This window comes from Rhinolophus hipposideros, assembly GCF_964194185.1.
Source record: "Rhinolophus hipposideros genome assembly, chromosome: 20".
Lineage (NCBI taxonomy): Eukaryota > Metazoa > Chordata > Mammalia > Chiroptera > Rhinolophidae > Rhinolophus > Rhinolophus hipposideros.
The window spans coordinates 7420546-7446854 of NC_138066.1; the positions used below are offsets into that span (position 1 = coordinate 7420546).

At 45.8% G+C, this 26309-nt stretch overlaps 1 protein-coding gene across 3 annotated transcripts in view; it reads right to left on the reverse strand.

Annotated features, from left to right (window-relative positions):
• The window catches only part of SHISA6 (shisa family member 6), a 300884-nt gene that overhangs the window by 262303 nt on the left and 12272 nt on the right, over positions 1-26309 (reverse strand). For all 3 annotated transcript variants that reach the window (XM_081027616.1, XM_081027615.1, XM_081027614.1), the window contains exon 2: positions 15315-15472. In XM_081027616.1, the coding sequence (XP_080883742.1) occupies positions 15315-15472 (158 nt within the window). The remainder of the gene's footprint in view (positions 1-15314; positions 15473-26309) is intronic.

The window sequence follows — 26309 nt, forward strand, 5'->3', positions numbered from 1 at the left end:
AAGGAGGAGGAGGAGGAGGAGGAGGAGGAGGAGAAGAAGAAAGTGATGTAATGATGATTGATGATGGTGATTACGGCAATAATAATGATGATCGTAACGGTGATAATGATGGTGATGATGATGGTGATTACGGCAATAATAATGATGATCGTAACGGTGATAATGATAGTGATGATGATGGTGATGATAATGATGGAAACGGTGACGGTGATAATGAGAAGAAAAGGAGGAGGAAAAGGAAAGAGGAAGAGAGAGAAAGACAAATGGTAACCGCTGAAGAGCATACTGGTTTTCACTGTATCGTTCAATCACTTGAAATTTTTTCATTAGCTTAAAATTGCTCAAAATAAGAAGTTAAGAATAAATAAATATACCCTGAAGCTGAGTCTTTCTTATCTCCTCCCTCCCTACCACCCAGCCCAACCATCACCCGGATGTTGTGATAGCGTCCACTTCCTTCCCACCATTTCCTTTCCTCCTCCATTTTTGCTTTTCTGGTGTCTATGCTCAACGTGACAGCCAGAGTGATTATATAAAACACAAGTCAGATTATATCACTTCTCTGCTGCAAACCCCACAATGGCTCCTGTCACACTTAGAATGAAACTCAAGACCCCAACGTGGCCCACAAGGCCCCACCTCTCTGACTTCATCCACTGCTGCATTTCTACTCTGGCTCTCTCCAATCCAGGCACTCTGGTCTTCTTGTTGCCCAAACACACCAGGTAGGATCTCACCTCTGCCCTGCATACTCACACATCACACGTGGCTCATTCTCTCAGTCATTCAATCTCTGCTTCAGTAATTCAAACAATAATTCAGGTCCCTTCAAATCAGGCTTCTTCCTACAACTTCCCATCACTTTCTACTTCCCTTCCCTGCTCTAAATCTCTCTGAAGCGTTTATCATTACCTGATTTTATGTTGTATGTCTATGGATTTATTTTCTGTCTCCTCTAATTGAATGAAGCGCCATGAGACTAGGGACTTTGTTCTGTTCACTCCCATGTCCCCGGTGCCTGATACCCAGTAAAGGATCAAAATTGTTTTTGCCTGAACTAAGGGATCGGTGTATCTTGAGTTGTACTCTGACTTCTCCCTTTCCTTCCTCCCAAGGTGATGCTAATGGGCTGTGGTCTTCATGTCTCTTCCTCTGTGCACCTCTCACCTTAGACCCTCACAAGCCTCTTCTCCTCTTGCAAATCCCCTTGCAAGGTCCAACCTTGCCCCATTCCCATCCCATCATTAGCCCCAATGAGCCACATGGCACCTCTATAGTAGGCACCCCGCACTTTCCACATCTCTCCTGCCCCCTAGGGACACAGCCCTTATGTTTAAAAGGGGAGGGGGAAACTCCTGCTCAGAGCAGCCTTCGCCAACAGGACACAGAGTTACAGTTCCTTCTGGCCTTTCCCCCAGTTCTTTAATCACTACTGTCTGTCTACAGAAAAGCCACAACCAACCTCTCCAAGGGAACTGGTCACAGCTCCTCTTCGCAAACTGCTGGTTCCCTAGGCATCCCTGCCCAACAGGCTCTTACTGACCCCAGTTCACCAGCCAGGAACACCCTACACCCTCCTCCTTGACCATTTAATCCTACCCACCCCTCAAGGCACTTGATGATGCCCACCCTGACCAGAGCAGCCTTCTCTGAACCTTCTGAGCCTGTGGCCTGTCATTCTGGTGTGGCATCTGTATGGCTGATTATCCTTTCATTGCATAGTCTTGTCTTTCTGCTCCCGGGTTTAAGCTCCTGAGGCTGGGACTGTGTCTAACCCATCCTCTCACTCCCATAGAACCTAATGGAATGCTCAGCACATACTGGGCGCTTCACATCTAGCTGTGGATGGCTCGAAGCTGCCTCCTCCTCCTCTTCCTCCTCCTCCTCCTCCTCCATCTTTGGTTCCTAAATAGCCTTTACTCTGTAGGCAATGGACTTGGAACCCCCTGGGGAGAAATGCCCAATCTGACAGGAGCTGGGCTCCCTCTCGTCTAGCGAGCTCCTATCCTTCACAGCCCTGAGGGCCTGGGCCGTTTGGCCACCCTCCCTTGGGTCCGCAGCTATTTGTTTTCCTTGCCCTCTTGCTCTTGTCCTCTCTGCACCGTGTTCTGTTGGTCCCTCTGTTTTGCCAACTCACCAAGGTAATTGTGAATTCTAACCCTGTCCGCAGCTCTTTGGCTTTCCCTCTCCCCTGTACCTCATTTTCATGACAGCCAGAACCTATTCTAAATCCTACTGCTTCCTGGGCATGTTGGGTAATTAGTGGCCCAGCTCAGTGACTCTCCCTTCTCCCTCGGCCATATGGTGAGATCAGGCTCCATCTGCCCCCCACTCAGACTGCCTCCATGGTGGGAGGGGCGGGAGGGTTCCGTTCTGGCCAAGCCGACACAGCCATTGCAGCTCCCAGGCCCTGGGGGTGGGGAGGACACCTCGGCTACAGCTGGCCTGGCCAGAGCACGGGCAGCTCCTCTGGCTTCTGGAAGGCTCTGTATCCAGGCACACCCCTTCTTAAGGCAATCCCAGGCAGGGAAAAACCATTCGACCTCCCTCCACCACACCTTGGATCAAAATACAGGGACTTGGAACTCACGTTCTAAATGGGATTAAACTGTGAAGTGGGAATAAACACTTCCTCTCATGAGAAGCCTGGCACTGGGGATGGAAGGATGAGTTGGCTATACCAGGGATCTGACCCCGAGGATCACAGAATCCCAAGAGAAAGACAAACTGGTGAAGCCACTATGAGAGTGCACTCGGCCTCTGGCAGCCTGCGTGAGACCCACACCTACCACTGACAAGGTGGAGCGGGTAGGGGATGTCCCACTGTGCGCTGCCCCTCCAGCCCCGTCTGCTGGGCTAGTGCGAGGACACACAGAAGAAAGCTCTGAGCACAGCTAGCCCTCAACAAATGCCAGCTATAGTTCCTAGCATATCTCAGAAAGGGAGAACCTTGAAAGTTGCGAGGCCAGTCCCCCCGCAAGCTGAAAATGCCCAGTGACTCCCCCAGCCCAGCTTGAATGCATATGGCTCAGTTCATGGCAAAGTGGTCTGTCCTGGAGCTGAGGGCTTACATCAGGAGAACATCTGCCCTCTGGCGGAGCAGACATTGGTCTCCTCTGGTGTCCTCCCTGCAGTCCCAAGTCCACACACCGGGCAACCAGGAGCAGACACAGAGCCACAGCCACGGGACAGACTTCACGTAGCCGCAGAGGCTGCAGTGCCCTGTCTGCACCACCGGTCAGTTTGTCTTCAGGGCTGGGGCTCCAGGGTCAGACTTCCCGCATTCAGAGCCCAGACCAGCCGCCTCCTGGTTGTGTATTTTGGACAGGATTCTGAAGACCCCTGAGCCTCAAGTTCCTCACCTACAAAGTGGGCATGATAATAAGGACTGCCTCATAGGGTTGCTACAAAATTTAAATAAGTCAGTGCATGGAAAATACCGTCAGTTAATATCATTTAAAGAACCAGGTTCCCAGGCTTCGCAGAAGTTGTGTCCCCCTTTGTGGTGCAGGTGTCAGCACACTAGCCAAGAGGAAAGCAGGCGTGTCACCTCCCTGGATCCAGACCCACGCTTCTTTCCAGTCTGAAAACAGCTGTGTCCAGAGGTACCGACTGATTTGCTTGGTTTGTGCTCACAAAACAGAGTCATACACCCCTATGATTCTCTCACATGACCTGCTGCTCCCCACATGGGACTCATTGGGTCTTCTGACCCAAACACAGGATTTTTAATGCACCATTCACTTTATGGCTCATGTAAGGCCCTAAGCCAGGCACCGGGGATCGAGGGGTGAGCTGGGCTGACGCCAGACGTGCCGTGGGGAAACCAGATAACAAAGAAGTTATTAACTTATTTACTCCTCACTACAATGCATTGGGAGATAGTCCAACTTACAGACCAGGAAACTGAGGCACAGAAAGGTTAAGTAATTTGGTCAAGGCCCCTGGGTTAGTTAGGAAGATGTGAGCTGGGCTCCAAGCTGGGGCCAATAATCTTCACCCACTCCACTGACTCTAGGCTGACAGGGAGCCCAGCTGCCATCGGCATCCAGGAGAAGGGCTAACCCAGCCAGGGAATGGGGCGAAGTGAGAGTTAAGCTGAGGAGAGAGAACGAGGAATAGAAGAGACTGATAGAGAGTGGACAAGAAAAAAATATTCCAGACAGCAAAAAGCAGAGCATGCATGGGAAGCCTGAGAAGCCAGAGGGAATGTGCCCCCAAGAATTGAGTGGGCTCAGGTGGCCAGAGCTTTGGCATTAATGGAGGAAGGGATGGGAGTGCCCTTCCGGCCACAGAACAAGTGGGAGCCTGCTCCTCGAACTTCCAAAGCTGTGTGACGGAGGCCCCGAAGGAGAGGATGGAAGCCAGTAGGCTGTGGGCTGAAGAGTGGGAGGGAAGAAAGGAAGTCAGGCAGCAGGTGTAGACAACTGTTTTGCAAAGTTCAGCTGTCAGGGAGAGAAGAAGGGGGGTGGGAGGGTGTGAAATGGAGGGAGGGCTGTCCCTCTGCATTAAGGGAGCGGAACACACTTACATGCTAAAGGAACAGAGCACGCAGAGAAGGAAGGGGGGTACAGATCAAAGGGCGAGGTGTCTGAGGACTAGAAATAAATGGGATCTGAGATACAAGAGGAAAGATGAGCTTTGAATAGCACAAGGGGCTTGTTCAATGTAACCTTTGGGTGTCTACTCCCATGGAGACATTGTGAACCCTGAGTCTGTCATGATCCAGGGGGTGCTGGCCAGCCCTCCTAGTGATGGGTCACTTATAAATGTAATATGCACGCTTTCTATACCATCACCCGGGTGATCGACACAGCCACCGAGAAGGTCAAGGCTGAAGACCCTGGTCTCCACTGTGATGTGGTTAATTCATCAACCCTCATTAGGGCCCATTCCACCGGCTGTAAAATCAGGATCCAGCCACACCCTGGCCAGAATCACAGGAAATGGGTCCTGGCACTTAAGGAGCACGTCCTGGGCTCACGGTTTCTGGGTTGGCCATTGGCTCCCCCGCAGCATCCTGCCGACGGGTGTCCCTATTCATGTGTCCCATGGAAGTAAATGTCATCTGGAAGGTGCCTGTGACTTTCAGAAAGAGGTTAAACCAGAGACCACGGCCAAATTCTTCCCTACCGACTATTCTTGTAACTAACTTTTATGGGAACACAGCTGTGCCCATTCATTTACATACTACTGTGGCTGCTTTCGCACTTTCGTGGCACAAATGAGTAGCTGCAATGCAGACCTTATGGCCACAGAGCCTGAAACACGTACAGTCTGGCCCTTTCCATAAAAAGTGGAAGAGCCCCAGACTGAGAGGTCTGCCTTGTCCAAGCTGAGCTGGGATTGGACCTTGGTTTGTCTGATTCTGACACCCACAGGCTATGGCTGTACCACTTTGCCCTTTGTGGGTGTATCTCCTTGTGAAGGAGGAAGTCAGAGAAAGTTCTCTCATTAACCCAAGTTGCTATTAGAAATGTTAACTGGTTACTCTGCTTCTCCACAGAGCCTACTTCCACGACTTGGCAACCAGGGTAATCTTATTAAAACAGAAATCAGCTCATCGTAGTTAAATAAAATCCAGACTTCGTGCTGTGGTCTCCAAGACCCTGCACGGCTGGACCGTGCCTCTCCCTCTGTTCTCATCATGCACTGCCCACTCCTTCATTCACCACTTGGCACCGTGTCTCCTTGCTATTCCTTGAACATGCCAGGTTCGCTCTCCTGCCTCAGGGTCTTTGCACTTGCTGTTCCTTCTGCCTAGTACGTTCTTCCTTCAGATGTCCCCATGGTGACCTCCTCCTCATCAATCAGGTGCCAGCTCAAATGCCACTTGTAGGACCACACTGTCAGAAAAGGACTCCCTCTCCCCAGTGTTCGCCTAACACATCACCTGCCTGATTGTGTCCTGAGCACCTAGCATTCTCTGAAGGTATTTCCTTGTTTACTTGATGTCTCCTCCGACACAGTGAAAGCTCCATGAAGGAAGAGGGTTTGTCTTTGTTCAGGACTGAAACTTGAACTCAGGTAGACACTTAATATTACTAACAATGAAATCAGTTCTGTTTAATGTAAATCTGACACGAATCACAGATGTGGGCCACATGTATAATTGTACATTTTTTAGTAGTCATGTTAAAAAATAAAAACAGGTGAAATTAATTTTAGTAATAGACTCTACTTAACCCAATGTATCCAAAATATTATCATTTCAACATATAAACAAATTATGAAGATATTTTACATTCTTTTTTTTTTTTTCATACGAACGCTGAGACCTTACAAGGCCCTGAAAGCATTCAACAGCCACATGTGGCGTAGGGACCAACATACGAGATGGTACGTACTTAAAACAGTGTTTCCCTGCACTGATCACTTTACATTAAAACTCATTTAATCACCACAATAGTCCTAGAAGGGAGATACCATCATTGGTTCCATTTCACAGATGGGGAAATCGAGGTAGAGTCTGGATTAACACCACACAGTCTGGCTCCATATTCCATGCCTTTAATTACCACCTAAATTGCCTTTCATTCTTGGTTGAAGGCGTGGATGAATCAAATGATGGAATTTCATAGAAAGTCTCCAGTATCACACAAAACCAGGTGAAAACATATAAATGGGGAATGGCTCAGAAATAGACCATGTAACATTCTCATTGTCGAGAAATCACTCAATTGCAGTGTCCCCGAACCCAGAAAGAAAGGAAAATATGAGAACAACCAAAATGAATGTAAAAGAATGGGTAAAATGCAGGTCCTTCCATCGAGAAAGGTGGTCAGGGACTGTGGACTCTTACTTATCACACAAACTTAAGAAGCTTGGTTGTCTGCTTGCTCGGTCTAGAGTGAAGCTTTAGGGTTTAAGAAAGGGGAGCGGCTATGCTGAGGAGGAAGCTGAACCCAAGGGAGGAAACAGTAACAGCAAACCATAGACGCTGACCCTGGAACCCACAGGCCTCTGCATTGGGAAGGGGCCTCACACCCACACACACTGAACCCGAGAGCATCCCTCTCACAGAATGTTCCTTGCAGACTTGACTTACCCCCCTTGTGATTTCCACAGGCTGCCCACACCTTTTTCCACACCCCACTACCCCTCCTTTTCAGCGCTTTGAACTGCTGGGCATCTTTCAAGGCCCCTCAAGCATCCTGGCCTCCACGGAATCTCAGGTTTCCCACTCCCTCCTTTGCACCTGCACCCTGCATTGCCCTTGTGGGGCTGTCTATGTGCTTGTCAAACTTCATCGGGGGTGGGGGCTGATAGGGTTCCATTCATGGACCCCACAGTACCCAGCACGGCATCGGGCACGTGATAAGCTCATTGTAAACTATTTGGGAAGACAGAGTGATATGTAGTGTATTTAGCCTAATGACCCTATCTTTTAGAAACAGCGAGACAAAAAAATCAGTTTTAGATGCTTCGAAGGCCAAATGCTGCCATGTCTAAAGCTTGGGTCAAGTGTAATGGCCTGCTCTTTGCGAAGCCGAGATGAATGATACCTTGCTCTCTGTGTGTAATATGAAGTGAAATATGAAAAAACAGTAACAGAAGAGCAGCTCGATAGCACAGTGCCTGAAGCCCAGGCTTGGGTTAGAAATCCTCTTTCTACCAGTGACTATGGGTATGACCTTGGGGCAAGGTCTCCAATCTCCTTGTCCTCAATTTTCTCATCTGTAAAATAGGATAACTGTGATACTACCTCACAGAGTTGTGCTGAATAAAGGATATAACATGGGTAAAGCACATATAGTGGTGCCTGGTACTTCATATTAACTACCATGTTTCCCCGAAAATAAGACCTAGCCGGACAATCAGCTCGAATGAGTCTTTTGGAGCAAAACATTAATATAAGACCCTGTCTTATAGTAAAATAAGACCGGGTATAATATAATATAATATAATATAATATAATATAATATAATATAATATAATATAATATATACCGGGTCTTATATTAATTTTTGCTCCAAAAGACACATTAGAGCTGATTGTTCAGTTAGGTCTTATTTTCAGGGAAGCATGGTATATTATAAGCACCAATTAATGTTATTCCTGTTGTCAAGGATTAGCGATACCTTTTGCTTTCCACCAGCCTTGACTCAAGTGAACTTTCTGGGTTTTTTCCTCCCTCTAAGAAGGCAATAGTCAAACAGTTGCTGCCTCATGTGGCTGCTGTGGTCAGCCTTTAGTTCGCCCTCGGTCATCCCCAGGCAGACACCTGCAGGACAATGGCTGAAAGAACAAGGGCACAGTGTTGAGAAAGTGGGGGTGACCCAACATCTGGGCAAAGAGTTAGGAGACCCCACTTGGGAAAGGCCAATGCCAGCCTGCTAGGAGACTGTCCAAACAGGTATAGGTTTAGAAAGAAATTACTGCCAGTAGGGAACTCAGAAGTGACAGGGAATGGCCAGGAAAGTGGTACCAAGAATGAAAAGACAGGACCACTGCAGGCGAACTTAGTGAATGTTTTAACAGAAAAGCTGAGAACCGGTCACTGCTGAAGACCCCCAAGGGTAGAGATGGATCAGTACACTCAGGGAAACTGTGAAAAGGAACACAGGCAGAGGGAAGCAGTGGGAGTTAACAGGAAGAAGAAAAAGGAGGCAAGTCTAGGTAGAGCACAATGGAGAAGACGCAGCTGATGACAGAAGTGGTGTTCATGATGATGATGGAAACGCAGATGGCTACTGAGCATGAACTCTGAGCCAGGCCAGTGCCAAGCCTTTAAAACACATGGCTTATTTCACTCCACTCTTTCAGTGGCCATTTGAGGAGGGTGCTAGTTATTCCCATTTTACAGACATGGGATCGAAGTGACGTAGGGGATCCAGGATTCACACCCAGGTCTGTCTAGCTGCACAGACCACATTTTCAACTCCAGCACTGAGGCTGGATGCTGAGGCCTGGCCCTACCACCTTTCACCTAGGTGCCCCTGTGTGCCTCGCTTTCCTTACAGGCCAAGTACAGGTTGGGTCAGCCAATCTCACCATCCCCGTCACAATCAATCTCAGGCCCTTCTAGAACAAGACAATCTGTTCCTCTGAGGATGATTGAGAAAAGAAAAGTCCTTTTTCCCATGAGAGGCTGAGGTTGACCAGAAGTTTCCCAGAGTTCAGGTGTATGGCCCAGGTCACCTAGCTTCACCTGCAGTCCTAACCCTCTGCCTGGGAACAGGGAATCTGAGCTGCCTGGGCTTCTAAGACCTCTGTAAAGGAATCTTTCTTGAAAGAGTAAGCAAAATAGGCAGGGCTGCTCTGAGCCCAGCCAGGAAAGTGAAGTTCCCACTTCTGGCCACACTGAACCATGGAGACAGGAGGAAAGACGCCCCGGAGTTTGGTGAGAAGCCTGGACACTGGAAACCAGGGCCCCAGCTCCGCTCACCAACAGATGACCAGCCCACTGGGCTGTCAAAGTGACTGACTCTACATTAATGTTATAAAGAGGGCTGCAGAAGGGGCATCAGCTTTGATGGGAGCTCTTCCACACGCAGCTATGACCAATACCTACATGCTGGTTCCTACATCCATCCTTGTAAAGGACAGTGTCCTCCGTCATTCATTCCCTGAACATAGTCAGTGGGCCACGATGATGATCTTCCAGGCAACGTTCTTGGGTCTAGGATATCACTGGGAATAAAAAGACAAAACCCTTGCCTACATGAGCTTACATTCTGCTAGGGACAAAGATAATAAACCGACAAACCAGTGAGTATACCGTGTTAGATGGTGTAAGTACTCTGAAGAAAATAAAGCAGGGGACGGACGGCAGCAGGTGAGGAAGTTAAGAAAGGTGGTGCTGTGTGAGCATCAAATTTCACAGCACAAACATCTGGTTCTGGAAATTTTCTGGCCACCAAACTAAGGGGCAAAATACCCTGAGGCAAGAATATGCATGGCATGAGAAGGAACAGGGTGTCGGGGTTCCAGTGACAGATTCAGAAGGCAATAGGCTGGGGTTAGGGGAGCACCGAGGGGCTAGCCATGCAGGGCTGTGACAAAGTACCCCTGTGTCAGGAGTTCAGCCTTCATTCTTGGTCTCCACAAATCTTAGAGTCACATCCCTTGGCTCCCTCAGTCTGCCATTCAAGTGTACGGCTTTGACAAGAGGCAGAATGACTGATTGCTCATTTATACAACTCACAGTGGTGTGTAGCTGGGGCATAAATATTTATTTCGTCCAGCTGATGCCACTCTTGATAATGGGAAGTTGGATAGCAAAACTTTGGAAGCCCAACAAATGACGTCATGGCTACTGCAAGGGACGGGTACCCCACGCTTCCCCACCTGTGAGTCAGTGAGTCGGGCCAGGTAAACACGCGAGGTCTCCACTCTTCCCTTCCATGAACACCAAGCAAACCTACAGCAAGCCTTTGAGATCCTGGGCTCACGGAACCTGCAACTACAGATGTGGTACATTTCCTGATGCCTGGCTCCACTTGGCACTCTGATCAATTCTGATATTTCTACTCATACCTGCTGCTGCCCAGGTGTCCCCATTCATAGCTGCAGACTGACGCCCTCCCTGAGATAAGCGTCAGTCCTCCATTCTTTTCTGCCTACCTGCCCTGGAGAGAACTTCACACTGCAGCCGACTCACCGGGACCAGCCAGGCTCCATCTTTTGGATCTGAATGTGAACCCACGTTCCTCAGTCCTCAAGATGCTTTCCTTCCTTGACAGTGTCCCTCTCGGCTCTGGTTCTCAAAGTTTGCTGAACCATGGAACCAGGAGGAAAGGTCTTGAAGAATACCAATGCCCACGTTCTACGCCAGACCAATTAAATCAGAATCTCTGGGGTGAGGGCCAGGCTTTGGTATTTTCAGAAGTGTCTATATGATTCCAGTGCATGGCCAGGGCTGAGGATCGTTATGCTGAGAGGATATTCTTCCACATTAAAGTGCATACAAATTGTCTGAAGATCTTGTTAAAATGCAGATTCTGATTCAGTAGATCTGGGGAAGAGCCCAAGATACTGCATCTCTAACAAGCTCCAAGGGGATGCAGCCCCTGTCGGCCCAGGGGCCACACGTTGAGAAGCGAGGGTCTAGAGGCAGCCAGATTTGAGGGGTGGGGGATGGAAGTGGGCTTCGCTGATTTTCTACATCCAAGGTAACTGTCCATTATGAAGCTCCCTTGAAAGTTGGAAAGGTACTTCTGGAAGAGTTAGGATAAAAGACTCTTATAGAAGGAAAGAGGAATTGTCTGCAGTGTGGGAATAGGAACTCCTATACCTAAGAAATGTTACAAGATCCACTCTCTATCACAAATAAAATGTCTAACAGAGCGCCCAGCACAGAGTATGCGCTCCATAAATTGTACTTGTACTACTTACGGTATCATTGTTTTTATTATTATTAAGGAAGGACTCTCACTTCCACTTCCTAAACTAAATGAGGCTGTGCTTTCGAAGTCCAAGACTCTCGCAGGGCTCTACAAGCCCTACAAAGCACTTCCATTTCCAGAGGAGGTGCCACAAGCAGGGGCCAAACACCGGAAACCTGGGCCCAGGGGCTTTCATTTCAGCCACCACTCCATGGTCCCTACCTGGTCAAAGGACACCAATGCCTTTGTTTCTCTCATATTTGATTCCTTTGCGTGAGTGGTGAATACGAGATCTGACAATTAAGTTCGCGAACTTGTTGTACCAATGTTATTAACATTTCTTAATATCAGAGGGACTATTCATTATGAATTTGTACCAACTGGACAAACAGTTAATCCAGTTTACTATTTGGAAGTGCTGAAAAGGCTGCATGAAAAAGTTACGCGAAAATGAACTGAACTTTTCGCCAACAATTCATGGCTCTTGCATCAAGACAATGCACCAGCTCACACGGCACTGTCTGTGAGGGAGTTTTTAGCCAGTAAACAAATAACTGTATTGGAACACCCTCCCTACTCACCTGATCTGGCCCCCGATGACTTCTTCCTTTAACCAAAGATAAAGGATATTGAAAGGAAGACATTTTTATGACATTCAGGACATCAAGGGTAATAAGATGACGGCTCTGGTGGTCATTCCAGAAAAAGAGTTCCAAAATTGCTCTGAAGCGTGGACTAGGTGCTGGTGTCAGTGCGTAGCTTCCCAAGGGGAGTACTTCGAAGGTGACCATAGTGATATCAGCAATGAGACATGTAGCACGTTTTCTAGGATGAGTTCGCGAACTTAACTGTCCGACCTCATATATTTCCATAACCCAGTCATGGCTAACCTTGAGGGCTTGCTACGTGTGAGGATTTGCTTTAAAGCTCTAACTGGTTTAACTCATTACATCCTTAAAACAACTCTAGGCAGTAGGTACTATTAACTTCAAGGGCAGACAAGGAAACTCAGAAAGGCAAAGAAATTTGCCCGAGGTCACACACGTAGCAATGGTTAGGGCCAGAGAACAAACTGAGGAGTTATGTTTCAGAGCCCATGCTTTTCCGGTGCTTCTCGAACATTATTTGCTAAGTGATTTCTTTAGAACGCAGGTTTCTCATTCAGCAGGTGAGACAGAACCTGAGATGCTGCCTTTCTCACAAAGTCCCAGATGACGTGGATGAGGTAGGTTCATGGACAACATTTTGAGAAGCAAACCTCATTTGCCTCCTGGTGTTTCCGGGTACCTTTCTTAAGATCCCCCTAAAAGACTCTTGCGACCATACTCCTTCAATCAGTGGTTTCTTGATGTGATGAATGGCAAAATCACAGTCAGTCACCACTTCGGACTCTTAGGCAAAGTTCTGTTTAAATTCTGCTCAAATTGCAGTATTTTGTGGCAAAGGATGTCAGCTATTTGGAAAAGCAGTTGCGCCCATCATAAGCCATAGCTGTTGAGGGTTGTTATGAAATTGCTCTTAAATGTAAGTGCTTTCCGGCCCAGGCAAACAACTGCCACCTCTGAAAGCAAAGTAAAGAGCTCCAATCTGAGAAATACAGACAGGGATTTCTCCAAACATAGGAGAGAATCATCTAACTATAAGCTTCCTTTCTTTCTCGGATCACTAGAGGAGAGGATGTATGTAGAAACCAGAGGAAATGACAAATCTTCCTGCCCAGTGAAAGGCATTAAGGGCAAATCAAGACTGTCTACTTAATCAGTCTGGACTCAGTGGCTGGAAACTAACTGGCCTGTGAATGAGACAGAGAAAACCAGAGCAGAGAAGGGTGAAGGTAAACTCCCAGGGGTGCTTTGGATATCAGAGTGACTGAGCGTTCTGGAATTGCAGACAAGGTTCTGGAGGAGCCTGGCTTCCCACCATGAATCTTTGGGGAGACAAAAATGCCCTACTCAAAGTTGGTCTAAATACCACGGTGAGAGTCAACAGTGATCAATGATCATAAGGATCAGTTCAAATGGCGCCTTTATGCCATTTCCACAGTCCAGTGACTCTCAAACTTTGCTCCATATTAGAATCACCTGGGAAACTTTAAACAAACATGCTCAGGCCACACCCCAACATCAATGAAATCACAATCTCTGGGTTTGGGGCCCAGGTACCCTTAATTTTTAAAGCTTCCCAGGTGATTCCAATGTGCGGCCAAATTTGAGAGGCACTGGCATAGTCTTTCAGTGTCCTCACTCGCAAAATGAAAGAATCCATCTGGACCAGTGGTTCTTCACCCTGTCCACACATTAAAATCACCTTGGGGAGATTTTAAAAAAATACTGACGCATCCCTAGAAATTCTTCTGGTGAATTTGTGGGGCCCAGGCACCAGCATTTTTAACAGCTCACCATATGATTCTAATGTACAGCTGTGCAGATAACTATGGGCCTAGATGTTTTTGCTAAGATTCCTTCTATTGCTTACATTTTAAGCATTTATGATAGTAAGGCTAAAAATGCATCTTAAACTTTTTGCAAAGGTGAATCTCTCATCTTTACTCTTAAATCAGCGACCTCTAACTTTGGAACAGTCTATGAGTCTTCTTAACTCCTATGCAAAATGTTGGATGACTACGTATATTCATATATATGTATTATTTTCTAAGGAGAATGTCCCTAACTTTTATCAAAGTCTCAAAAGATTTAACTCTATTATCTTAAAGGCAAGTTTATGATTTCTGATTTAATAAGCTTAAGGAAATTCAAGAATGAATGGAAAATAAATTTGATCTCAGCAGCACATCCATTGTAATTTTGAATTTACAACACACCTACTGCCACCTAGTGGTTGCATATCCTTATTGCAGGTTTAGTTCAGATCACCTAGCCCATCTTCTGAAAAGGGGGTGGGTGTGAAGATTTCAGATCCAAATATCAAAACAGAAGCTGTGTCAGAGACTGGGATCAGTACTATGCTGTCTTATAATGCTCACACAATGAGCGATGACTTCTCCAGTTGTACTTGTAAGGAGACTGTCCACTCAGATACTTTGGATTCATGTCCCCCACCAAATTAAGATATGAGGGTTTTCTAGTCCTGCTTGTTGTTGCCTTCATGCATCAGTTTAAATGCTGGCTTTCTTTCTCAGAACCCTGTGTCCTTGGGTCCTTAGAACCCTGTGAACCTTTCTGTTCCTCATATGAAACAATCAAAATGCAAGTGCTTTTAAGACTGCTGTGAAGAATAAGAAAATATTAATACATGTAAAATGCTCGGCCTTCACACTTGGCACAGAGCAAGAGCCCAATAAAGATGAGGTTATGTTACTATCATTACCGATGTCATTATTATTAACATCTTAGTGACATTGTCAGAGTCACTCATTTCCTTGAGCTTCATTAATCATTCCATACAACGAAGAAAATAAGCCATGCTCTGTTTCCTTCCTAGGGTTCTGGCAATGACCAAGGAAAATAGGAGAAGGCATATTGCTATTATATGGCAACTCGTCCTCTACCCAGGGACTCTCCAAAGCACAGGCAAGGATCACCCTACAATACAGACATAATCTCTACCCTCAGAAAGTGCCTTTTAAGATTCCAATAGTTGAGCGGTCTCTGCAACGGACTGCAGCAATTTCTTGCCACATATTTAGCATCCTAGGCAGCCTAAACCTTCCCCCCACAGGGCAAGTAAGTGACGGTACTCCACCACGGCTGGCACAAGCTCCCTTTCAAGTAAGAGGATTACACCAGCCACTCAGTAAATCACAGATGCCCTAAATCAACATCTGTCTTCCAGCCCAGACACAATGGCTGCAGTATCTCCCATGCCAACCCCTCCCCGGGGGGACAGTCCCCAGACTCTTTCACAAGCCCGCCTGCCCATTAGAGTCTCTCACAGCACAGTCTCCATGAACTGCCTCATCGGAGAGCAACATCACTGAAACCTCTCACCAGCCTCAGCAAAGATTCAAGGCAATCAGCTCGCACTTACCTGGAGTCGGCTTGGCCGTACGCACAGGGGTGTAGTGGTTTTTGGACGATCTGACCGGCGTGTTCTCTTTGGGGGAGGTATCGATAGCCGAGATCGTTTCCCTTTCACAGTGTGCTATGGGGATTGGTCCCTGTTGCCTCAAGATGTCAGCCAGAGCCCTAAAGGAGGAAGAGATGACACCGTGAGATTTCACCGAGCAGGTGTGTGTGGGTCACAAAGCCCCTTTGATGTGCGGAGCTAGGGGAGGAGATGGAGACACAGCCTTCAGCTCTCAGTAGTCACAGTGTCACCTGGGGCTGGTCTCAGAGGGCAAGCAAGATAGAGGTTGCCATGCCTGGGGCTACAGGCACTGAAAAGCAGTGATTATGGATTCTTTCTTTAATTCATTTCACATTGAGGAGTTCTGAGCCCCTTTAAAAGATTGGCTTCCCCCAATAACCCCCTCCCCCCATTCCAGGCAGATACCTGCAGCAGCTGGGCAGCTGAACGCTACTGCAGTGAACGGCTGACACTGTCGGCCTCAAATTCAGCAGCAGGATACTAATATCAGGGGGACCCACTTCCCCATCGGAAAACACACACCGCATGTACTCTATACTGGTGACCCAAATAAGTACAGCACACGGTTCCTGCTGTCAAAGAAAGGCGTGATTTAGCTGCAAAGACAGGATGTACAGATAAAAAGATAAAGAACAGAACACATGGATGGTACAGACAGGGAACACAACTGAAGCTTAGAGGAGAGAGCAATTACCAACAGAGAGGAAAACATACAGGAAGAAGGAGAAATGCTCAGAGATGAAGCTGCCCCTGGCGAGGCCCACCCTCGGCAAGGACCCAGTGACCCGGGCAAGGACCGAGTGACCCCAAGGGAGCAGCTTTTATTCACTCAACACCTAGGCTCAATAACCAAAGCTGCATTTATTAAGGACTCAGCATGCATCAATCCTTGAAAAGACAGAGATAAATAAGACACCACATCTGCTGTTGAAGGGCTCACAATTTAGTGGAAATCACTCCCCAACCTGGTTTCAAACAGGACTCCCTCTGTGGGTGTGACACATGAGATAAGCAGTGTTGATGGAAAACAGAGACATGGAGGAATACTCTGAAAAGGCAAAGATGAGTGTGGAGAAGCCACAAGAGACCACCATCTGGATATTGTCATTTTAGGGCCAGGTTCCCCAGGTCTGAGTGAACCCCTGTTTTGCACAAGCTGGGCAAGGACTCTTCCATCTACTCAGGGTGTCCCTGAGGTGGGGGGAATAAGGTATCACACCTCCAGGCCTCTCCCAGCCAGCCCGGCCCACCCCAGGGTTCATTCACACTAGAATTCCAACTCCCGCACTCTGCCCCCTTGGAAATTGACAACCCTGGCAGTTTAAAAAATCGTGTCTGCGAGTGAATTGTTTCCTTCTATTATGCTGCCTCTGACATGCTGATCCTTCCTGGGAGAAGAGCATCAAGCTGGCAATCTTATCATTCAGTGACATTTATACAGCAATTTCAGCTTTTCTAAATGCTTTCCCCTCACTAGCTTTCTTTTCTCTCAGGCGGTAAAGGGAGGAGCAGACACATGCCACCACCCCCATTCACTTTAGTGGACCAAGTAGTGAGGGAGAACATAGAAGCTCGCTAGTTTGGTAAAGGAAGTTCAGGCTGACCTGAGGTCTGGGTCAGAGACCTGAGGTTCAGGGCCTGGGAATAAGAAAAAAGCATTGCCCTGAAGGTCGAGAGATTTGGGTTCTAATCCCAGCTCTGACAGATATGCTCATCTTTAAAATTAAACTTTAATCCCTTCCCCCCCCCCCGTTAGCAAACCAAGGGTTTATACTAACACGACCCACTAAGATCCCTTCTAACTTCCAAATGTGATAAGTATTTTATTTTTTTAACCACACATGCATGCAAGTTGCCTAATTCCTTCATCCCACTGTTTATCAAAGACACTTTCCTACCATGTTTACATGGTAAGAAAATAATGAGCTAAAAGTTAGAACAGAAATATAAACCAATGGAATAGAACTGAGAGCCCAGAAATAAATAGATCTACGGTCCACTGATTTTCAAGGATGCCAAGAGCATTCAATAGGGAAGGAACAGTTTCTTCAACAAATGATGCTGGAACAACTGGATATCTACGTGCAAAAGAATGAAGTTGGACCCTTAATTCATACCATATAAAAATTAACTCAAAATGGATCATAGACCTAAATATTAGACCTAAAACTATAAACTCTTAGAAAATATAGAAGTAAATCTTTGTGCCATGGATTTAGCAATAGATTCTTAGATATGACACCAAAAATACAAGGAACAAAAGAAAGAAATAAACTGGACGTCATCAAAATTAAAAACTTTTCTGTATCAGAGGATACCATCAAGAAAATGAAAGAAAGAAACCACCCATAGAATGGGGAAAGGCATTTGCATATTTTTAAGTATTATCATAGTTCTGATAAGAGACTTGTATCCAGACTATATAAAGATCTCTTACAATTCAACAATAAAAAACAAGCAACCCAATTTAAAAATGGACAAAGGATATAAATAGACATTATTCCAAAGAAGCTATGCATGAAAAGTAGCTCAATACCATTAGTCATCAGAAAAAGGCAAATGAAAACCACAATGAGATACCCCTTCACACTCACTAAGACGGCTATAACCAAAAAAGACACATAATACCAAATACTGGCAAGTATGTAACAAAATTAGAGCCTTCATACACTGCTGATGAGAATGTAAAACGGAGCAGGCCCTTTGGGAAACAGTATGGCAGTTCCTCAAAATGTTAAACACAGAGTTACCATATGGCCCAGCAATTCCAGTCCTAGGTATATACCCAAAAGAAAACGTGTCCACACAAAAGTTGTCTGTGAAAGTTTATAGCAGCATGATTAATAATAGCCAAAAGATGGAATTGATGAATAGATAAACGAAATGTGGTGTATTCACACAATGGATTATTATTATTCAGTCTTAAAAAAGCAACAAAGAGCTGATACATAGCACAACATGAATGAACCTTGAAAATATCATGCTAAGTGAAGAAGCCAGTCACAAAAGACCCCATGTTGCATGACTGATTCTATCTATACAAAGTGTCCAGATTAGGCAGATCTAGAGATAGAAAGTAGATTTGTGGTTACAAAGGGCTGGGGAAGGGGAAAATGGAGAGTTATTGCTAATACGCATGGGGTTTCTTTTGGGGAAGGTGAAAGTGTTCTAAAATTAGATAGCAATGATAGTTGGACAACTCTGTAAATGTACAAAAATCACTGAATTGTACACGTGAAGATTTAAGGATAAATTTCATGCTGTAAGTAAATCACATCTCAATAAAGCTGCTAATACAAAAGAAAAGGCTTATATTATTGCCCTTTCTTTGTCTTGCCTCCCAAGTTCTTACAAAGACGCAGACCTGTCTGGTGCCCATGAAGGAGTATGGATTCTTGTGGTTAAGTCCACTGCTTTCAGTAGAAGAAGTCTGAATGTACATCAGTCATTTCCCATAGTAATTTTGTCCCCCGGGGGACATTTGGCAATGTCTGAAGGCATTGTTGGCACTCACAGCTGGAGAGAAAGGGAAGTGCCACTGGCATCTGGTGGGTGGAGGCCAGAGGTACTGCTAAACTTCCTATAATCCACAGGACAGCCCCCACAACAAAGAATTATATGGGCCTGCCAATAGTGGCATGGGTGAGAAACCCGGATTGATCTACAGCACCAGACGAAGTGGGTCTTTGATTAAGGCTCAGTGCAATCTATTCCACAGGTATCTACTGGGTAGCCCGTACCAAGATTGGACACTTGGGTTAGGTTCTGAGACACATGAACGTCCCGAAGGAGGGAACCTTACCTGTTAGGGCCATCAGCGTATCCTCAAGTCTTGGCACACTGCCCAGCTATGTTACATAAACAGAGAAAGGAAAGAAGAAGGTCCCTGTCCCAGCCTTCACAGGGCTTTCAGCCCAGCGTCACTCTTGTCCACAATCACAGTGTAAATGGCAATTTCAGATTCACTCGGGGCTCATTGGCCAAGGAGGATGCAGCAGAGATTTTCAAACTCCCCAGGATGGGGAGACTCTTGGTGCCATCTCCTGAGAAGCCCTGCAGGATTCAGGCTCTGATGACGGAGGGGTAAAGATCATCAGGCTAGGTGGATACCTGGCGTGCTTGGATGTGGCTTGCTGCTGGAGAATGAATTTTAACTGGGTTGTAGCAAGGCTGTCTCCACCTGAAGGTGATAACTGGCACTGTATCCTCTTCTCCAGGATACAATACCCAGTTGGCTGGGCTGAGCAGGGCAGCACAACCCAAGAGGAGGGACGTGCGAGGGAAGGTATACCTGGAGTGACAGGCTATCTGGACACAGTAGGGACCCTGCCCTGTGCAGTCCCAATGAGAAGTATGGTAGTCACCCTTCCCCTGTGGGCTTCCCTGATTCGTGAACACCACTGTCCATCCTTCTCCAGTGCCTTTTGGCAACTAGCAAGGTGGCCCTAATTCCCAGACACCATGTCCTTAGGAGTGAACCCCTCTGCCAGCTACTTCCCGGTCTCCCCAACTCCCCCTCCCCCTCCCTCAGCTTCTCAGCTCAGTGACCTCCCTCCTTGCTCCCGTTCCTCTCCATCTTCCATCCCCTTCTCTCCAGGGTGCTTGATAAATATTCTTCTAATTCTGAAATGTACGATCCCAGTCTCACCTAATTAATTTGGATACGCCGGAGGAAATGGGTTAAGGCCTGAGCTACTTTCTAACCGCAGGAAAGAAAATTGGCCACTGAGGAACAGGGAAGTGAATTCTGTAAAACAGCAGGTGGCAGCTTCCAAATCAGAGAGAGGGACACAGACTTCGAAGGAGAGACAAGGATAGACAGACAGACAGTGGCAAACAGAGAGACACAAGGACAGAGGTAGAGATAGAGAGGGAAAGGGAACAGTGAAGAGAGAAGGACAGAAAAGGAGCCAAACAGATGGAAAGCGAGTGAGTGAGTCAGAGACTCAGAGGCAGAGAGAGGCAGAGGGAGAAAATCAAGGATGAGGGAGAGAAAGAAAGAGACAGACGAGGAGACAGACAGCGAAGAGGGACAGAGGCAAGTAGGTAAAAGGAGACGGAGAGAAAATGAGAAACAGTCAGAAAAATTGAGAGAAAGAAAGTGACCCAGAAGGCAAGAGACATTCAGAGAGAAAGAGAATCAGAGGGAGAGAGATGGAGATGGGCAAGTGAGGAGGGCAGGTTCCCGGCCAAGTGATGCCGCACCAGCCCTTCCATGCTACACATGTGTCTATTTTAAGAACTTGAAAAATCGTGCTCATTGTCGCTCATTCCACTCTCCTCCTCCCCCCAGTGCCACTTCTGCTGTAATATCTGGATATATCAAACAAAAGAATGCTTTTTGCCTGAATTATCTGGATAACCGCCCTCCTTCGCGCTCCCTTTGTCATGTGAATTTCTTGGCTTTTGTACAAGGTGGCAGGCCAGGGAGAGTAAATTAACTGGGCAGCACATCTAAGCAGGGAGAATAGTCATTCCGTCACTCAGGCCAGGAAACTTGAGAGGTTTTCTTCAGTATTCGTTTGGATACTAACCATCTGCCTAATTGAGATACCATCTTACATTTGGATAGCACTTAAACCGTTTCTAAATGTGCTCACCTGCCTTATTCAGTGTGATGTCCGCCCTAACCCTGTGACCTTCATAGCTATCATTACCCCATCTTTTAACAAGAAACTGAGGCTCAGACTAATCCTAGGACTAGAACAGGAAGGAAGGAATTTGAACCCAGAGCTTGTGACTTGAGTCTGAGTGCCTGGCTCCCAGGGACTGCCTCTTACATATGAGTACGTCTCATTTTCCTTTGAATCTGCAGCCTGAACACGTCTTCCTGACGTCTCCAGCTGGGTCTGCTAATTTAGCAAATGCCACTTAATATTGGGCATGGAGAAACAATTAGTAAATGAGTGATTCAGGTCAAGACCAATTATTTATTTGCTTAAAACCTTGGTTAATATTGTCAGTGGTCCCAAAAAAATGAAAGTATGTTTGAATTTCCCTAAGTGTTATCTCAACACCAGGGACCAAGCCCAGTCAACATTTTGATGTACTGCCACCTGCATTCAACACATGAAATCTTTCTTAAAATAGCAAAAGATTTCCCTAAACAATGAAAAAAAACAAAAAACACCTTGTTCATAATTTTGCTTCATAGACTTCCCTGCTCAGGAAATTAAAGGCTATCACTTATTAAGCAATTACTATGTGTCAGAAACAATGCTAAATTCTCATGTGTATATTACATAATCCTCAAGACGACCTCATATAGCAGGTGTTCTCCGTTGCCACATTTTACAGATGAGAAAACTGAGATGTTGAGAGATTAGGTATTTTGCCCAAGGTTATACAACTAGTAAGTGGTACATACAGATTTCAAACATGTAGTAAACTACAGAAGCTGACTTTATATCACTGAATTATCCATTCAGCCATTTGTCCGCACATACATACATACATACACACATCTGACACACCATCTATCCATCCATCCATCCATCCATCTATCCATCTATCCATCCATACATACATCTAACACTCCATGCATTCATCTGCACATACATACATAATGCATACATCTAACACTCCACCCATCCATCCATCACTCCATCCATTCTGTCCATCCATTCACCTGTACAACATACATTCATACATACATACATACACACATACATACAACACTCCATTCACCCATCCATCCGTCCATCCATACATACATATATCTAACACTCCATCCATTCATATATCCATCCATCCACCCACCCACCCACCCACCCCTCCACCATTCCAACTCTCCATCACTTAATCATATTTGTTTTCCACACATTATGTCCCAGCAATGGTCTCTGAACACAATATTTTAGAGTGGTCAATCTTTAGTATAAAAATATACCCAGACAGAACTCAGCTGCCCCTCAACTGCCCAGTTCTAGTCACCTTAGAGAGTAATCAACAGCTCTGAAAGTTTTTACATTGCTTTACCATGAGACCTTTTGGCCAAATGCAATTCTGAGTAAAACACCAATATAATTCACGAGAGCCTTGCTCTGCATGAGACCCAAGAGAGGAGCCAGAGTCCTGCTATACAAGCTCCTGCCCTCTTTCCAGGAGTCTCTAGCCTTCATGGAGTTTCCAAGCTTGAAAACAAACATGGAAAACGAGTGCCAAATAAAAAATAAAACTTGGAATTTTTTGTCACAATCTTCACTCACTGAACAGATGGTAAAACTTAGGTACCCCCACCTCCAAATTAAGTGGGAAACCTGGGGGCCCTAGATCATCTGCTAAGTCTTTTTGACCTCAGCTAATGCTTTTCACATGGGTCCTGTGAATGTCACCACTCACTAAAGAGGGACAAATGGAAACCAGCCTCCTGTCTCTGTAGTGTCTCTGGATTTCGAAGCCATTTAAATGCCGTGGAAGGGAGAAAATAAGATCAGCTAGTATTCAATCAGTTTTCTTGTGCAGAGAGCAAGGCAAGCTGGTTAGTTTAGACCCTTCATCACGCCTATTCTCTTTTTCAGGAGGAGCAGGAAGAAAATTTTTGCTGTTGGATAGGTATGATAGAAAGCCAAATAAATGAATAATCCATTAATAAGCTATTCTGGTTAATGCTCTTATTCCTAAGGACTGAAAATACTCTTGGTTTTGAAGAATTTTGTAAAAGCATTCCTGCCTATCTAAGTAGAGTACACGGAATGTAATTTTTTTTTAAAAGCCAGCTTCTTCTACGAGAGGGCCACCAGTCTAATTTTTAGTTCTCTTCACAGCGAAAACTTAGTAAAATGCAGATAGTCTAGGAAATGGAGCTATTCATATAAAAACTGCAGGACAAACCATGGAAGGTTTTTCCTTTTCCTAAGTAAATCTCTGATAGCCACTTCTTTTGGATTTCTCCTAAAAGTAGAGTGTAGACATTCTACTCCAGTTAAATACACTATTCTGGTTATTTCAGTCCCAGATAACTGAGCTTTAACTTGACAGGGACAGCCTGGGAACAGCTAGCGTCCTTCCAAAGCTCATCCTCATCCTTCTTTACTGGGCAGTCAGGGTCCTTTTATTCTCTGAAATATACACTCCAGACAAGGGAAGTGAATATATTTTTAATAAACATAGACCAAGGAGAATGGCTTAATTTAGTTCTCCTTATTCCTGGTTCTCTTGCAGTCCACTTGAAAAACACAGCTGCCGGCTTTGTGTGTGTACAAGACGGCTCTCCTCATCCAGAGAGGCTCCGAATGGATGTGGAGATCTCCTTTGTTGTGGTAACAATGTTTATGCATCTGCACTGAGCCGTTCTGCAGGTCTGAGCTGTCCCCGGCACAACTAGAATTCATCACAGCCAATAAACGTCGCAGAACTCGGCGAGGGAAGGTTCGGCCTGCCTGCTTTGTTTTTCTGGCAAGCAGGCCAAGGTGCTCCATCCCGATAGGTATCTGTCCTGGGGCTGCCACCCCAGGACCAGCCATGGAATCGGCAGAGAGTCAATGTGCACCCCCTGGGGCCCCTACTCATCCCAGAGCAGCATCTCCACACACTCCATTCGTTGCCTCATGAATCATTCGAAAATTTACACAGGCCTGGGAAATTTAGTAGCATCGACACCAAGCCCAGATTTTTCAGATTTTATTAGGATTGTTTGTCTGATGATGAATCAAAGGTCTGGATATGTCAAGTGTAAGCTACCACTTGGAACTGGAAAAACAAAAATGCCTCCGAGAGTTGTTCGATCACAGGTAATAGAAGCGTGAATAAATGCCGCAGCTGCGGCTGTTATTGTGACCATTGGTGTCATCTTCTTGATTGGCTATGGGCACAGACCTAAATCCACAGGTGAGACAACATGAAGGTGGTATAGTCTGGTGGTTGGACATGGGGATGCTGGAGCCAGAGTGCCTGGTTTGGAATGCCTGCCACTTAGTCGACAGCATTGGTGATCATCAGCTAGTTACTTAAGTGTCCTGTGGTTCTGTTTCCTCATAGAAAAGAGAAGGCCAAAAATAATGTCTACCTCTTAGGGTTATTACGGAGATTAAACGACTTAATATCTGTAGAGCACTTAGAACAGAACCTACTATGCACTATATAAACATTTAACTAATAAATGCATCCAAGCATGACCTCCCAGTGTCCACAGAGGCTCAGCCTATAGGACCACACCAAAAGGGTGGAAGAGGGGAGCCTTGGAGGAATGACTCAATAACGCCAGATGGCAAAACTCTCGGCACAGTGAACCACATGGCATGGCTGTGTCCCTGGGTCATCCTGGAGGGGACCACCCACATCCCATACTTTCTACTCAGGCCTAAGGACAGAAATGCATCTGGTCATACACCAGTTTTTCGCTGAACCCTGAACTTGGCCTTTGTGAGCCAACTGCAAAGAGAGTGTTCCTTTCTGCACGGCCATCACAAATTGCACTTCCAATAGCATGCGAGGATGCTTCGAGATAAAGTCCCAGTGAAAAGCAAAGGGATTTGCATCAGGAGCAAACCAAACCAGGATCCCATTGGGACATAAACGAGCAAGTGGATTAAACTGGCCAGGGCTACATTTTCTGCAAAAAATTCAGTTATTTTTTTCTCCAGTCTTCTTACCACCATTTTGCTTTCTTTTCTTTCTTCCCTTTCTTTTCCATCCTATCTTCCTTCCTTCTTTAAAAAAAAAACTAAAAACACTATTGTCATTACCAAGCGCAAGTATCTTCATATCAGTGCGACCACTGCAAGGGTGGGGTACATAAAAAAAGACCACCCCAAATCCTCTCCACTTTAATTAACTCACTCATTCATTCAACCATGTTTACGGAGTATCTACGTTGTGCCAGGTAGGCACTGCTCTAGTCACTACAATACAGACAGGAACCAAACAGGCAAATACCCGTGTCCCCTTGACATCATGGTGGAGGAGATGGATTGGTGCTGAGGGCTGGACACCGACCAATTTCCCCAAAGAATTTTTATGTTTAAATTGTTTATCTTGAAGTGTTTAAATTGTATTTGAATGACTGAGACCCACGTGTTGCTCTTGACAATGTCACTTGTGGTTTCACTATAGAATTATAATCCCTTTTCTATATAGACAATATTTGCACAGGCACAGAGATTTAAAACCATGTCTCAAGAGAAACAGACTTGTAACTAGGGATATTTATCCAGAGAAAGGAAGATTGAAGGGGGCCTTGGCTGCAATTCAAAGAGACGTCTTGTTGTCCTACAGAAAAATGGATACATTCCTCTGGGTTGCTCCATTTCTCCGGCAGACCTCATGCTAGAGAAATCAACGTCCCCCCACTCCCCATGAGAACTAACTAGAATTGTATCTTAAGAATAGAATGGACCATCTCGAGGTGTGGGGAAGCCCCAGCTCTAAATGCAATGGCGATCTGGCACCTAAAGGGAGAGGCACTAAAATACTTCAAAAGTACCTTTCTTTTCTTTTCTCTTTTTATTAAAGTTTATTGGGGTGACAGTTGTTAGTAAAGTTCCATAGGTTTCAGATGTACTTTTCAATCAAGAAAGTCTGAATCTAGGATGCTAAAAGCAAGCATTCACACAAGGCCATTCACGGATAGCACTGGTATGAATGAAGAGTGCAAGGAAAATGCATTTTTCTCCCATACTCTAGAGCTGTTGCATTTGAAAGTACAGATGTAGGCTCTGTTTTCCTGAACCTCTCAGGTGTGCTGAGATGGAGAGAGAGAACACACCTCCACAACTTGATAGCTCTCATCCCACAACCAGGCTAACGGACCAGAGTAAGGCAATGGGACTTGCCCAAGGTCATGGGGACAGAAAATGACAGAAGTTGGAATTAGCCTGCCTCCTATGTCAGCTCCCAGAAAATGTTCTAAGGTAAAGAAAGAAGATGGATGACAACTTTTAAAAGTGAAAAAGGGGGCTTCGCTAGGTGTCCCTCAAGATCCACCTAAGCAGGAGA